At 39.7% G+C, this 14791-nt stretch overlaps 1 protein-coding gene across 1 annotated transcript in view; it reads right to left on the reverse strand.

Annotated features, from left to right (window-relative positions):
- Positions 1–10468, reverse strand: part of LOC143292667 (DNA-directed RNA polymerase III subunit RPC1-like) — a 43527-nt gene extending 33059 nt beyond the window's left edge. Inside the window, exons 1-11 of the mRNA XM_076603170.1 lie at positions 10288–10468; positions 9265–9394; positions 8082–8231; positions 6578–6737; positions 5973–6121; positions 5106–5159; positions 4026–4147; positions 3391–3490; positions 2491–2568; positions 1012–1149; positions 186–334 (exon numbers count right to left, since the gene is read on the reverse strand). Coding sequence (XP_076459285.1) covers positions 186–334; positions 1012–1149; positions 2491–2568; positions 3391–3490; positions 4026–4147; positions 5106–5159; positions 5973–6121; positions 6578–6737; positions 8082–8231; positions 9265–9394; positions 10288–10328 — 1271 coding nt within the window. The 5' untranslated portion in view covers positions 10329–10468. The remainder of the gene's footprint in view (positions 1–185; positions 335–1011; positions 1150–2490; positions 2569–3390; positions 3491–4025; positions 4148–5105; positions 5160–5972; positions 6122–6577; positions 6738–8081; positions 8232–9264; positions 9395–10287) is intronic.
- Between the last annotated feature and the right edge of the window lie 4323 nt (positions 10469–14791).

The following is a 14791-nucleotide window of genomic DNA, read 5'->3' on the forward strand; positions in this document are numbered from 1 at the left end:
CCAACAAGTCTGACACCTGCTTTTTCATTCTAAATGAACAAGTCATAGCACTCTAAATGAACAAGTCATAGCACTCTCTTCTCCAGGAAAACCCCCCACTTACGTACATAGTCATACATCTATTACCCTCACAAATAAAGTTTGTCTTGTCTTGCTTTGTCCACTGTCCGACACGCCTCACTTACATTTTCATGCCGTTGGCCCTCTCAATGATGTCAGCCCCAGGGTGGTTGTGAGCCCCGTTACGCACCAGTTGTCTCATCAGCTCAATGTTGATGTGCGTCACTTTCTCTGGGTATGTTATCGTCTTCGCCACGTGTGTAGGTACTGCCACCTGGTGGTACAGTTTATCAATCAGTCCCAGAATGAAAACATCTGTCTGCCAGGCTAAATTTGCCACAACATACATGGCCAAACACACACTTTTCAAAAGAACAGTAATCATTATTAAAAAAAGTTATATGAGAAAATAATCATTCTTATTTTCATTCTTTCTTCCAATTATTATTATCATTACAACCATATTCATCACTATTATCATTATTATCACGATCAAAATTGTAATATATAAGAATATCTATATTTGACAGTTCAGCATGACCCGCTTCATACCAGAGCTATCATTTTATCCACGCAGTGGATATCCCAGAATTGATGTTCAATTTTCACCACTCTTTTTTTTTGTTTGTTTGTTTTTTGTTGTTATTGTTGTTGTTGTTTTTGGTTTTTTTGGTTTTCTTTTCTAAATGCATTAACCTCTATGTTGAATAGTACAGGCCAAACGTTTTGTTGAAATTCCCAGATTTTTCCAGACCCAGAAGGGCAAAACATATTTTTAAAAGACTTTTCCAGCCCTGGGAATAATTCTTTATCCAGACTTGTATGATTGTACGATGCCTGAGGATAACACTTTCACAGGCACACATTCATGCAGACACGTACACACACACACAACACACACACACCACACACATATACACAAACACACACAAAATGATGATGTCACATCACCTGATCTATCTGCATGTTAGGGTCAGGAGAAATTACTGTTCTGCCAGAAAAGTCAACACGCTTTCCTGAAAGGTTGCCACGGAACCGACCTTGCTTGCCCTTCAGACGTTGTACCAAACCTTTCAATGTTTTGGTGGGCTGCAATCAAAACAAGCAACTTCATGAAAAAAAGGTGTTGTGAATATTGTGCTTTGGTCTAATGAAGAAAACATAAAGTATCCTAAAGATTAAAATCAACAGGGTTACAAATAACTGTATATACCTAGTCTTCTACTCACAATGTGTATTTGATCAGAGAGAGAAAGAAGGGGAGAGAGAGAGAGAATGAGGGAGAGAGAAAAGAGAAATAAGAAAGAGAGAGAGAATGTGTGTGTGCGCGCGCGCGTGTGTGTGTGTGTGTGTGTGATGTGTGTGTGTGTGTGTGTGTATGTATGTTTTCTTTCATTCTAAGTCTTTACACTTCAAGCAATAGCAGTGTGTGTGTGTGTGTGTGTGTGTGTGTACGTGTGTGTGTGTGTGTGAGAGAGAGAGAGAGAGTGTGTGCATGCAAGTGTGTGGGTGTGAGTGCACATGCATGCACGTATGTGTGCACATTAATCTTTGTGTGCTCTTGTGTGTATGCCAACCAAATAATTATTTTGACAGACAGAACAACAAGTCTCAGTGTGTAGTGCTGCATTCAAGTTTGTTTTTCACAACTGAGAGAAATATAATAACCTGTAGCTGAATGTTTGGCATACGTTTTCTTTGAATGTCCCCCCATCCCAAACCTTTTTCTTAGGCCTAGAGTCAGAGGAGATGAGGATGCATGTTGCACAGAACCTGAAACAGCTGCTGTGCCCTACAACTAAGGATTTAAGACTGAACTGAGCAACTTCTTCATTGAAGTCACTGCTGAGGGACGTTACTCTTGTGAGAACCAAAATGAGTTACGTCCCTTTACACTTACATCTCCCATTTTATTGGTTTTTGTCCATGAACAAATCTATGCTTCACTCAAACTTCAAAGATGGGTAAGGTCAATCAGGTAAAAGTTGAAAGAGACTTGAGAGAGAGAGAGAGAGAGAGAGAGAGAGAGAGAGAGAGAGTGTGCTGTTAGTAACATACATGCAAATGGTTTCTGTATTGAACTCAGTGTGTGTTGTGTTTGTGTGTGTGTGCGTGTGTGTGTGTGTGTGTGTGAGAGAGAGAGAGATACAGTAAGCATGAGAGCATGCAGGCATGCCATGTACATGTACATGTGTGTGCACAAGATAAACTTTCATGGTTTTAATTGTGCACGAGACTGTGCCAGCACACAAACAATGTCCAATATGGATGAAGAAGTGCATAAATGAACACAATATTATTTCTCAATGTAAAAGCACATTTGACACCATGCTCCAATAGCTCCATCGCATTAAGCTGAGCTCGTTATTTTTTGCATGTTCATCCACACATTTACAGCAAACACTGACTGTTTATACCGGGTGAACTTACCTGCATTCGAAGTGGAACACCTGACACCTCACTGTTGACCAGCAGAAACACCTGCAACTGCAGATAATCCCAATCTTCCTGCACATGTTAAAGAACCATATTGTTTATGCATGAACATACAATGCAATCATAACAGTCGTACTGTAGTACTGTACACATTGCTTCACTTATGTCAGACTTCTCACACAACATCTGCTGTTGCTGCTCTGTTTTGTTAAGCCCATTTCACACAAACATTGTCCTCCAAGTCTAGTATCCTTCACAACTGTTATTGTCCCATCACAAAATCTCCTCTCAGGAGAGTCCTACGGTTTTTTGTTTGTTTTTTTCCATATCAAGTCAGTTTCTATTTTTTCCTACAGAGCAGACAACGCACAGTGCTGTTTCATGTATAACACATACCATGAATGCCTTAAATGTATTTATTCATTTACTGTGACTATTTATCTATCCAAACTATTTTCAATAGAAAACCCATGAAAACAGGCATGACTGTCAATGTGGCACAATAAAAAACAACAACTGATTTGTGTAAAAGCCCGCATCAAAGTAATTGTGGCAGTTGCAGTTCACCAACACAGGAGAAATGAATAACTTGGAACAAGATCAGATACAAAAACTTTTCTAAGAAATATAATGAATACATAAAACACACAAATAACATAAATATTATGCTTAAAAAAACAACCAAACCATAAAACCTGCACAAATCATAAATGCAATAATCATAAATTATCATACAATCTGTAAACAAATACAAATATATTCCAAGATGTGCAAGATGAAACAATAAATCTGACTTCATACTTAATACTTTGAATGATACTTTCCATTTGTCGTGATGTATTCAAAATATATGTGGAATATGCCCCCATGAAAAGACGGAACACAGCTACTTACAATCATGTTCATCATCTTCCCTCCGCTGGCCTTGTGCTTGCGTATGACTTCATTCAGCAACAGGATCTCTGTCAACTTCATTGTGATGTCATCCTCATTGCTGGAACACATCAGCGACACAAACATGAAACACAACAGGAACGTAAAGTGTTAAATCATGTAATTTACTAACATATGCACTCCACACATTTAAAACAAACAAAAACTAACTACAGACTGGATTTTGACCAAGCAAACCAGAAATCTACCATCTGGGGATTCTCAAGCATATGTTGAATAAAACTATGCTGCAAGTACAAGAAAGATGGAACAGTTTTCAAGAACCTATGGATGAAAGCTTGTAATCATGGTAATGATTTCAAAGACCCCCACACAATAGTTTAACCCCACAAGACATGTACTGCAGAAGCTATGTTGAAGGCATAGTGATGATGATCCCGCTCCCTCTTCCCAAAACCATCTGACCCATGCCTATCTCTTCTCACTGCATTGTCTTCCCTAAGTACACAGTTCACATTATCATCATCATCATTACCATTATCAATAATATCATTATTATTATCATAATCAATATCATCATCATTCCTGTCATTATCAACATCATCATTGTTATCATCATTATCATTATCACTTACGATCCAGATTTCAGATCCGACATGACGGTGGGGCGAATGCAAGAAGGTGGCACCATGATTCTGTTCAGGATGAGGTCTTCAGGTTTGTTCACCTCACCGTTCATCATCAGCAATGGGATGTCCTAGGCAGATCAATATCAGAATGGAATAGAATAGAAAAGAATATATCTCTATTATCGAGCGTAGTGAGGCCACAAGAACATTGGGTGTTCGGGGGGGGAGGGGGGGGGGGGGCATAAGGGGGGAAGGGGGGTGATGGATGAAACACTCCATAAAAAGTACAAAAGGAAATTTTCTATCTAAAATTACGTTTAAATAACATACTTACCGTGACCCAACTAGTGCAGACTCCGGCAGGGGTCTGATATTCCTGCCTGTGCAAACTACTATCCGCCTATGCGGAGAAAATGAAACTACGGCCGATAACCTCCCGGAAGTAGGTAACCTCCCCTTTGTCCCGCTGGCTAACGCCCTCAACGTGAATTTTGAAATTGGGAACAAACACAAATACCGTAGGAATTTAGATATCTCTGCATGTATGTAAGTGCTTGTGTTCCCTGGCTCTGTAAGTCTGTATACAGTAAGAACTTATCATAAAATGCACACACATAAGTGCAAAGTGTGTTCCCAACTCTAAAATTTGGAATATACAAAAGCCATGCAATGAATAATGATTTCTATGAACAAAACAAAATATTTTCTAAAATCAATGCAACCTGTCACAGTCACACACAAACAAGCTGTCCAGTTGAGAAAGTTCTTCTTTGTCTCTGAGTGGCACCTGTGACCTGATTAATACTTACATAGAACAATTAAACTGAGAGCCAGGAAATCAAAACACAAAGCCATCAGCCTGTTTTCCTATCAATACATCTTTTATTCTCCCCTCCTCTGTGATGTGTGTGTGCGAATGTGTGTGTGTGTGTACATGTGTATGTGTGTGTGGGGGATGGGGGGGTGGGGGTTGGGGGGGGGGGTGAATGCGTGAGTGTGTGTGTGTGTGAGTGTGAATGCAGAATTGTGTGTGTATGTGATGCTCTCGGGTATCTCATTTCTAGTAGAATTCTACCAAGTACATACCTCTGGATCCATCTGTCTGAACAGATCTTGTACCTTGAGTGGATCCAGAACATCCTGCACACACAGACACAACACACGCATGCATTATCAAACCTATACATACAACTGCATATTTTCTTTTAAATGCAAATGTATATATATAAATAACCAAGACTTGCAAGCGAACACAGCCTTGCCTTCATCATCTACATGTAATCCTCAAGTCACTGGCAGATAAGCTTCTATGAGGGAAAGAGACAGTGCATAGTACTGCACACCCAACTAAAGCACAAAAAGTTATTCTGCAGCTAGGTCCAGCCAACTGGCCTTCTTGTCTGTTTCTATAAACCACACATTTTGCGTCCCATATTTCCTTGTGCCTTTGGGAGAAGCTGAACAACTGTGACTTTTTTCCATGCTCAAATTCTGAAGCTGTCCTCTACTCAGTCATGTACTCAAAAGACACCTTCAGGTACTAACTTCAAACCACAGGGACTTTTATGATAAAATGCAGCAACTGCAATGCCTTGTGGTCAAGGAATGTGGTAGCTCGTGATTTCGTCTGGAAGTTTTTAGTGCAAAGTACACTTTCTGAACTACATGCATGCACACATACACACACAAGAGAAAAAGTCATGCAAGGTCAGTAATGTAACCTCAACATTAACACTTTCTTATTTCCATCACACATATACACACCCTCCTCCAAGCCCTACATTCTCAGTACTGTGGTGTCAACATTGTGCTTTATTACTTCCACCACACTCCACACTCACAAAAAAGAAACAAAAACTTTCAGTGTTCTGGTGAAGGAATCAAAAACACTTTTTTTCATCCATAAACTATGAACCTGAATTAAAGAAAAGAAAGAAAGAAAATATTGTGTACCTGGTATTTACTGAGAAGAGGCTTGAGTTCTTTGTTGGTTTTTGTAGCAGTGTCAAAGTCATCGACCACTTCTTGCACAAGTTCGTGTCCCTTCTTTTTTTTGTATTTGTCATGGATGATCTTCAGGAAGCTGCATTTTTTCACCATGCCTGCCAACCAAAGTTGTTGGAGTGAATTTGGGTTAATCAAACAACTCTTTTCATTCAACAAATGTGATAACTTTTTGTTTCTAGTCACACCATATAATATCCTAAAGGAACACCAGTAGCCATAAAATGTACAGAAGTGTTAATAAAACACTAAACTTCATCCACCCCTCCCCTCTCCCTTCCCTCTTGAATACACAATGACAGTCAAAACTTTCAGAGCTCGGCATGCAGGTAGACAGGTGAATGGGCAGGTGAAATGGCAATGATGAGTGGTTTTGAGCTGTAGGCTGACACATTTTGTAAGAGTAGTGGATGGAATGGTTTCTTGGGTGAAAGATCTGGGGACTGGCTGGTTGGAACAGGTGATTCATTGCCAGTCTGGTTGTTTGGTTGCTGACTCAATGACTGTTGTTCCTTAATCTGACAAGGAAAATGTGATGAAATAGTGACCCTCACCATTGTAGGCTCCACACTTTGGGCACAGGCTAACTTTGCGGCACTGGTCATAAATCTTCTTTCGGAGACTCTTTTTCTGGAGGTAGCTCATGCCTGGTTTCTTCAGGGTCTCTTTGAAAGCCTGTTTTGTACGCTCATGCAGCAGGATGGCACTGCAATTCTGCAAGATAATAAACACACACTTATCAACATGAACAAGTGCTTCAATGAAATAATGTCTTATTTCCTAGTATACTATAAAAGCTATGCTCCATTAGATTTAATTCTTATTAACATAACAAAAAGCACATAATAGCACATATCCAGAAATGGATAAAAAGTAAAATTTACCAGAAAAATGTGTATATACTGATACAGACTTGTGGTTGTGTCGTCGTATAGTAAATAATGCATCAAATTCAAAATGTCATTATGATGAACATTAAATAGATTATTTGTTTATTTATTTGACAAAAGGTGTTGATTTTTGTTTTTGGATTATCCTTTTTTTTCTTCATATTTCTTTAATTTTTAAATCTTTGTTCTGGTGAGTGGGGAGGGGGGTTATTTTGTTCTCTTTTGTTAATTGTTTTTACTAGGTTTAGTTGAATAAAGTGTTACTGTCTGATGATTCTTTATGCTAGAGGTTTTTTTAGGACTAAACAAGACACACTGACCATCAACAGAGAAAATCAAATAAGTAAAAAATGTCATTATTTAAGTAATGCTTCAATCAATACTGCATGAGCAGAATCATGAGGGGACACTCCAGTACTGTTTTTTGGGTTGTTTTTTTTTCATACTCTCATCAATTTCTCTGTATCATGGGTGCAAGTATGCCTGCAAATGTATAGACAGTATATTTGTACAAAAAATAATGAATTAATCTTTTCAGGAATCCAGACCCCTGCCTGAGTCTGCACCAGTGGGTCATGGTTAAATATGTGTAATTGAAATAATGAATTAATCTTTTGTATGCTCTAATATAATTGCAAAATAAGCATACATGGGAAGTAACAATAGATAAAACAAAAACCATAGCACAATTTTACCATTTTTTTCTATCCCACATATGTTAAAAGCATAAGTTAAAATTACAAAATGCTCTGACCTAAACATATCTGTACAAGTTTGAATTACAAAATGCTCAGACCTATACATACAATGTTCAAGTCTTAATTACAAAATGCTCTGACCTACACACGTACAGGTTCAAATTACACACTGTTCATACCCACACAAATGTAAATTTACTAAATGACATGACCAGCACCTACATGATTTTACCACATGCTCTGACCAACAGATTTATAATCTTTACTAACTGCTCTGACACACATTCATAGCTTTACAAAATGCTGTAGCCTACCCACACTATCCATATGAGCCTTCATCAAAAGCAATAACCAACAACAAATACATTACTTTACCAAATGCTGTGACCTACCATCACATGCTTGATTTTACCAAAATGCACTTATCAACACACACACGATTCCACCAAACAATTTCTCCTCAGTCCTACCTTACAAATCATTTGCAGAACAGAGATCGTCAGACGAAGAAAGCCCACATGGAAACAGGGAAGCTCAAGGTCTATGATCCCATAGTGACCCACGCAGTCAGCTACATTCTTCCCACATGTTTCACAGTCTGCTTTTTGAATATTGACACCCTGAAACAAAATGTCAACTGGTTCTGAACAAAGAATCAACAACACTTTGCATTTGTTTGTGAACATGTGTGCAAGCATGTGCCTTTGGACATAAAGGCATTCACATACAGTGTGCCTATGCGCGCGTGTGCATGTGTGTGTGAAAACTGAAATCAGTCACATTAAGACCACAACAAAAACAACATGTAACAACACAATGACATGAGCTGTTAAGAAAGGGACTGGTTCCAGACAAGTTAGACATATACCGATTGGTCAAGACAGCAAGCACTCACACTCAAACCATGATTCTGAGGTAGCACCCTCTCAAAGGGTAGAATTACATGAGGTGAGATACATCTCTAAGAGTAAGACAAAGCTAAAAGAGACTGAAGATGCTTGGAATAGCAAATCAAAAAGCATCATGGAAATCCTCTCATCTCTTTGTGGGGTTGGATGCAAGGGAGGAGTCCCACACACTTCCGTGTTTTTCTTGATCTGCTTTCCATCTCTGCCTCCATCTTCTACCTCGCTCTCATATAACCACATTTGACAATCTCACCATGATGATGACGACAGATTTCTCTGTCCTGTTCAAGCCCTTCATATGTTCTGAAATGCTCCTGGTCCATTTGACTAATTCTCTTTTTTTTTCCTTCTTTTTTTTATGTGGGCTGTTCATCAGTTGGAATCTTGATTGTACAGATCTATAACAGAAAACCAACTGACTCAATGGAAAGCACAAGTCATCATGCGGGTGATCAGGAAATAACATATTTCATCCTTGCAGCAGTACCATGAAGCTTTCCTGCAAATTTTAGATTAAAGTCTTATTTTGCAAGTTAACCATTCTTCTCACTTGCTCATTATTCAACTCAGTTGTCAGTATGAACTGTTACTCACATTCACACTAACTTTTTTAAGCTTCAAGCAAAGACACACACACATGTATACACACACTCTCAACAGTTTATTCACCTACACATAGAAAAAATCATTATTTTAATCATGCACCTTCAGAATAAGTTTATAATCATTCAGAATCAAAGCTTACCAGTCTGTGATCAAGGACTCCATTCGGAACTGGTTTGCGTTCTTCATCATAAAGCTGCTTGTTTGTCACCTGGATATGAGCTGCTTTACGCATCTCATCAGCACTCATAAAACCAAAGGTGACTTGGCTTCTGAAATTCACAAAGACAAGAACCAAGGCGTGAAGGTCTTTCACTATAACAGCATATCAAATAAAGAAGCTACTGCACTCCTGATTCATCATTTAGACCTTTCTAGTTTACTGGCTATAATGCTCAAACTCCAAACAATTCTTAAATCATATTCAATAACAAATTGTACATATAACTTTGTACATAATTTTATATGTGTGTGTGTGTATATATATATATATATATATATATATATATATATATATACATATATCAGATATTTTTTAATAGTAACTAAGTAGGTTTAGATCTGGATTGTTCACTTTTGTCTTGAGATCACCAAATATCAGTAATTCAAATAACATTCTCCTATCCAATTTGACATGGTTTAACTATGCATTATTCAAGTTATTGATCCTGTTGCATATATCATGAGTGTGATATTTCGGTCTCATTTATCATTATAAAGTATAACCACTCTGTACAGCCAGTATTTCTCTTTTCATTCTAATTTATGAACTTTTAACAAGCAGGATGACTAGCAATCAAAACCAATATATACATGGTCTGCCCCTTTGACCAGACAGCAAAAAACTGGATGTGCATGTCAGTCAGAAAAAACATCTAGCTGGAGCTGTGTCGGACCATTTGCAATATGGACGACTCTGTCACACATGAGCATGAAGAAAAGAATTTGCTGAGAGCACATGACATGTTCTGCCAGCATCTGGTTGTGTTCAGGAACAGTATGACTGGTGTAATAGCACAATATATGAGCAATTAACTTTATTCCAGAAGTTTTGGGTTTAATCATGGCATGTAGGCCTAGGTTAAACAATCTGAGATAAACTACAAGAAAATAGTGTTCTATAGTTTCAATGTTTCTTTGTAATTAGAACGTAAACAAAACTTACATTTTTGCCGTGTCCGTTTCTCGAAACTGTTCCTTCACCATTGTTAATGTTTTAGGATATCATGCACCTCAAACTGCTTTCTTTCTTAAATACGTATTGCACGATATTTCGTGAACTGCCCGCACACGTTTTGTTTCCTTTCCTTTCAAACCAAGGGCAGGTTACTTTAATATTTGTTCAGGAGAGTGCACTTTCTTTTCACCCTTATTACCGGAAAAATCCGGAGGATACGCTTCACTCCTGAAGACATTGACAGAAAAACTCAGTTGAGGCGACTACCACCATCTGTCCAGAGTACAGCAAGTGATCCTAGTGAGGCACACGGACATATTCCCTATACCGACTCGGCATTCATTTGAACAATGTGCAGACTGGCGCCCTTCAGAAAACTCAGTGCTCCTGTCACGGCGGTCCGAGGCACCGTGAACTGGAGACTAGTTTCACTGAGTTTCAGTTTCTCGAGGAGGGGTCATTGCGTTTGGACAAATCCATATACACTGCGCCGCCGGAAAAAAACGCGGGCACTGTGACATGTCACTGCCCGACGTTCTTTGGAATTCTTTGCTGGACAAGGGACCTCGGTTTATCGTCTCATCTGAACTTTTAATGACGGAAAAGGCCGGCACTCAGTTTGACTGATTTTCCACTGAGTCAAAGTTGGGAGACGGAAACTGAGGGTGCCAGTGAGACCGGGACAAGTTCGAACCCATGCAGACCATTACGGCGGACAGTATTTCCACTCGAAGCAATTGACCACGTTCTTCAGAGGTGCCGTCTTCGTCAACGTAAAGACTGAAGCCGCTACTGACGGCCCGGCCCGGCCGACTGACTATATTAGTCCAAGTGGCCATGCAAATTGACGAGGCCCAAGTTCTACGGCAGTCAGGCAAGACCCGAACAAATCATAGCTCTATTCGTCACCAAATAGTGTAGACCGGCTGAGTGTGTGTGACAGTGAACGCATCAATGAAGAAGAAAACGCTGCAAATAAATGTTTGGAAAACACTGAATTACACACTGATAAAATTATCGGTAAACATCAGTTGAATGCAAATGGAAAACTCGCGAAAAAGAACTTCAGTGAGACACATTTTACTAAGCTTATTATGCTTCGATAGTGCACTACATCCTTGCTTCACTGGCGACTTCCTGTGAGGACTAGCATACAACTGAAATTGCTTGTCTCTGCTTTCGATGTCTCAGTCAGGAAAAACACTTCACTGCCATGGCTTCCTGTGAAGCGGGCAAGAATACAGTTTAAATTGCTTGTTAGTCTCTGTCGCAGTGCCGTCCTTTCAATGTCTCAACAACAAAAGTATGCCATCATATCTATCTGAACTTCTCCATCCATCTCGACACCTTTCTGCTTACAGTTTCTCGGACGGTTTTCCATTGAAACCTTTGGTTTAAACAACAGCACAACTTTCTCTGTCTTTGGTCCCACTGACTGTCTGGAACTCAGTCTACCGGCTCTGTTCACGAGAAAAACTCTGGCAGAGCATTTCAGCTTTCAAGAAAAACTTTTAAGACTCATCTCTTTGAAGTTCACCACTTCCAATACCTGCGATAGTGCTTGTCTGTCTTTTTCTGTGTACCTTGTTGACTGAGGGGAGGGAGGGGTAGTGAGAGTGATCTTTGAAGTATTTTGATTTTTGTTGTGTATGATTACGGCATTGTGATGTCTTTGATTGGTGTGACACGAGATATTATCACAATTTAGGTATTGTGATGTTTGATATGTATGTTGAGTGTTGTGTGTGTGCCGTGATAATTTGTATGTACGTACATACACACATTACTGGTAGTGGTTGGTTGCAGATGTCAATGCATTTGTAAGTTGTCATTTTAGTGTTTAAATGCATGTTTTATTCGAAAGTTTACCGCAGTTGAGCATGGTGTACATGGAACGGCACTATAGAAAGTAAATCAATATTGATATTATCATTATTATTCTTACAGGCCTGTGTGCAAGTAAGCCGAAAGTAGACGGAAGTTAGCTTCCCAGTATTTGGCTGTCAGTCATTGCTGTTAATGTTTAAAATCACAAATTGCCTGGTTTACTGATGGACAGACGCATCGTTTTATACAAAGGTCAATTACTACCCCTCGTAGTAGCTACCTCACTTTCAGAGAACTACTTGTTGTTGTAAAGGAAAAGTACAAGGAAAAGTAACTAAATGAAAATAGTGCACACAATCCCAGATTACTTATTGATGAGTTGATATTAATATTTTCTGTGGGAATCATTTCCTTTTCCTGTAGATTTGACTGCCATCTAACAGCCAAAGGCAAGGTCGCATCACGTGTGCTGAATCTATCAAGTCACAAAAAGAAAGATGTTAGTTTAAACAAAGAAATGTTTAGTAGCTGCCAAACTTTCAAAGAACTACCTGTTGTTATGAAGGAAAAGTTTTGTTGGTTTTTTTTTTAAAGAAAAAAAAGTACACACGCACATTCGATCTTCGATTAATACTGAGGATTTAACACTTCTTAAAAGAGTCATTTCCGTTTCCTGTGGCTTCGAATTATTTGCCCTCAGACAGCCAAAGCAAGACATCACGTGTGCTGAATCTATCGAGTTATAAGTAAGTAAGAAAGCTTATTTAGTGGATAAATTCAGGCAGTGTTCTTTATGATTGCTGATGCAGCATAATTTTGCTCAAAGTATTAATGTCTTGGTGAGTAAATAGGAGTAATCTTGCTTTGTTTCAGTTTAACTTTTGAGGTAGGTATTTGTAAACAGTAAATGACCATGTGGTAGGCAAGACCAGCATGTGATGTTTTGAAGGTCAAATTTTAAACAGAGGTGTACCAGACTGATGACTTAAAACTTCCCCTGTTAGTTTTAAGGATGCTTTGCTTGCTCTAAATGATGGCATTATGTTACACTGATGTTTGTTCTTTCTCATTTCAGCTTTTGCACGCGTTAAAGATCTCGTAACCAATGTCAGCGCGGTTCCGCGCGGCCGCAGTGGGTTATGAGAAACAGGCTGAAGTTGAGAACATACCTAGTATTCACACCCTTCAAATACACGCGTTAAAGATCCCGTAATCAATGTTAGCGTTCCGCAGTTGGTTATGGAAACAAGAACATACCCAGAAGATCAAATGCATGCGTTAAAATCTCGTAACCAATGTCAGCGTTCCGCAGTGGGTCAAGTTATGGAAACAAGTTGAGAACATACCTACTGTTCACACCCTTCGAATACACGCGTCAAAGATCCCGTAATCAATGTTAGCGTCCAGCAGTAGGTTATGGAGTCCAGATCATACCCAGCATCCACACCCTCAATCTGAACGGAGTATGTCTGCGTTCATGACGTGGTCAGTCGTGCACGTCAAAGCCTACTCATCCATACGAGTGAACACGATGGGAGTCAGTTGCAGCGTATAAACGCTGAAGAAGAAGATAAGCTGCTGATAGATCCTTTGCAATACGTGTCTCTGTCAGTAATTATTGGCAGCCAATGGCCATTGATTCAGTGCAGAAAAGAATAAGAGAGAGAGAGAGAGAGTATTCACTTGCACATGGCCTAAATAGCCACCGGTCACTTCGATATGTGCATATGCCACCGCTCCTGATGAGAAGTGTACAGGTCAATGTATCCTCCAAACAAAAAGGTCTACAGCGGCAGTTAGCTGGTGCTCGCCACTGTTATCCGATCAAGAAACGCGACAAGATGCGCTGTTACATCGCTAGTTCACTGACAAGTGTTTGAAGTAACTTTGTCCTGGGTCATTGTGTTCAGATCTGTCTGTCCAAGATCCTCATCATGCAGTCGCCCTCACCGGCACCTCCACGACGTCATTGTGCCTGCAATATCTCTTCCCACTCCGCATAGCCCATGTAATAGTTAAAGAAAAACTGAGAAACATGTCGTTACTAGAAAGTGAGGAAGAAACAAAGAAACGTATCGTGCTGAAAGAAAATAAGAGAAGAGGTGTACTGTTTGATTTAGTAATTAAAATAAATAATCGACAACTGGTTATTTTTTATTCTTCACAGGTGCTAAGACACCTCCATGAGCAACACACACACGGATGCCGTGGCCGAATGGCCAACTTAGTGCTCAGTGGATTCTCGCCCGAGTTTCCTGCTTTCAATCCTGGCCCGGTCTCGGCTTACATGGCCGTACTCAGGTTGAAAGTGGAAGTTTTCCCGGTTTCCAGGTTCACTTTAAAGTATGTGCATACCTGCACCTATGAACTCCCTTCACGCATGCAGAAGATCAAATGTGCACGTCACTTGAATATCCTGTAATCAATTCCAGCATTCAGTGGGTAGTGATGGAAATAGACTCGGACTGAACACACGCAGCATACACCCCCACCCCACCCCCCTGAACGAGTATTGCTCTCTACATTACGTGGAACAACAAAAACAAAAACGTCATGCACGTAAAAGGGATACGGAGAGGGGGGGTGGGGGGGAGCCATTTCAACTGAGTTAGACTGGTTGAAAAACACTGGCTGGAAACTGAACGACTGATGAGCGCCAGGCCGG

This window comes from Babylonia areolata, chromosome 18 (genome assembly GCF_041734735.1).
Source record: "Babylonia areolata isolate BAREFJ2019XMU chromosome 18, ASM4173473v1, whole genome shotgun sequence".
Lineage (NCBI taxonomy): Eukaryota > Metazoa > Mollusca > Gastropoda > Neogastropoda > Buccinidae > Babylonia > Babylonia areolata.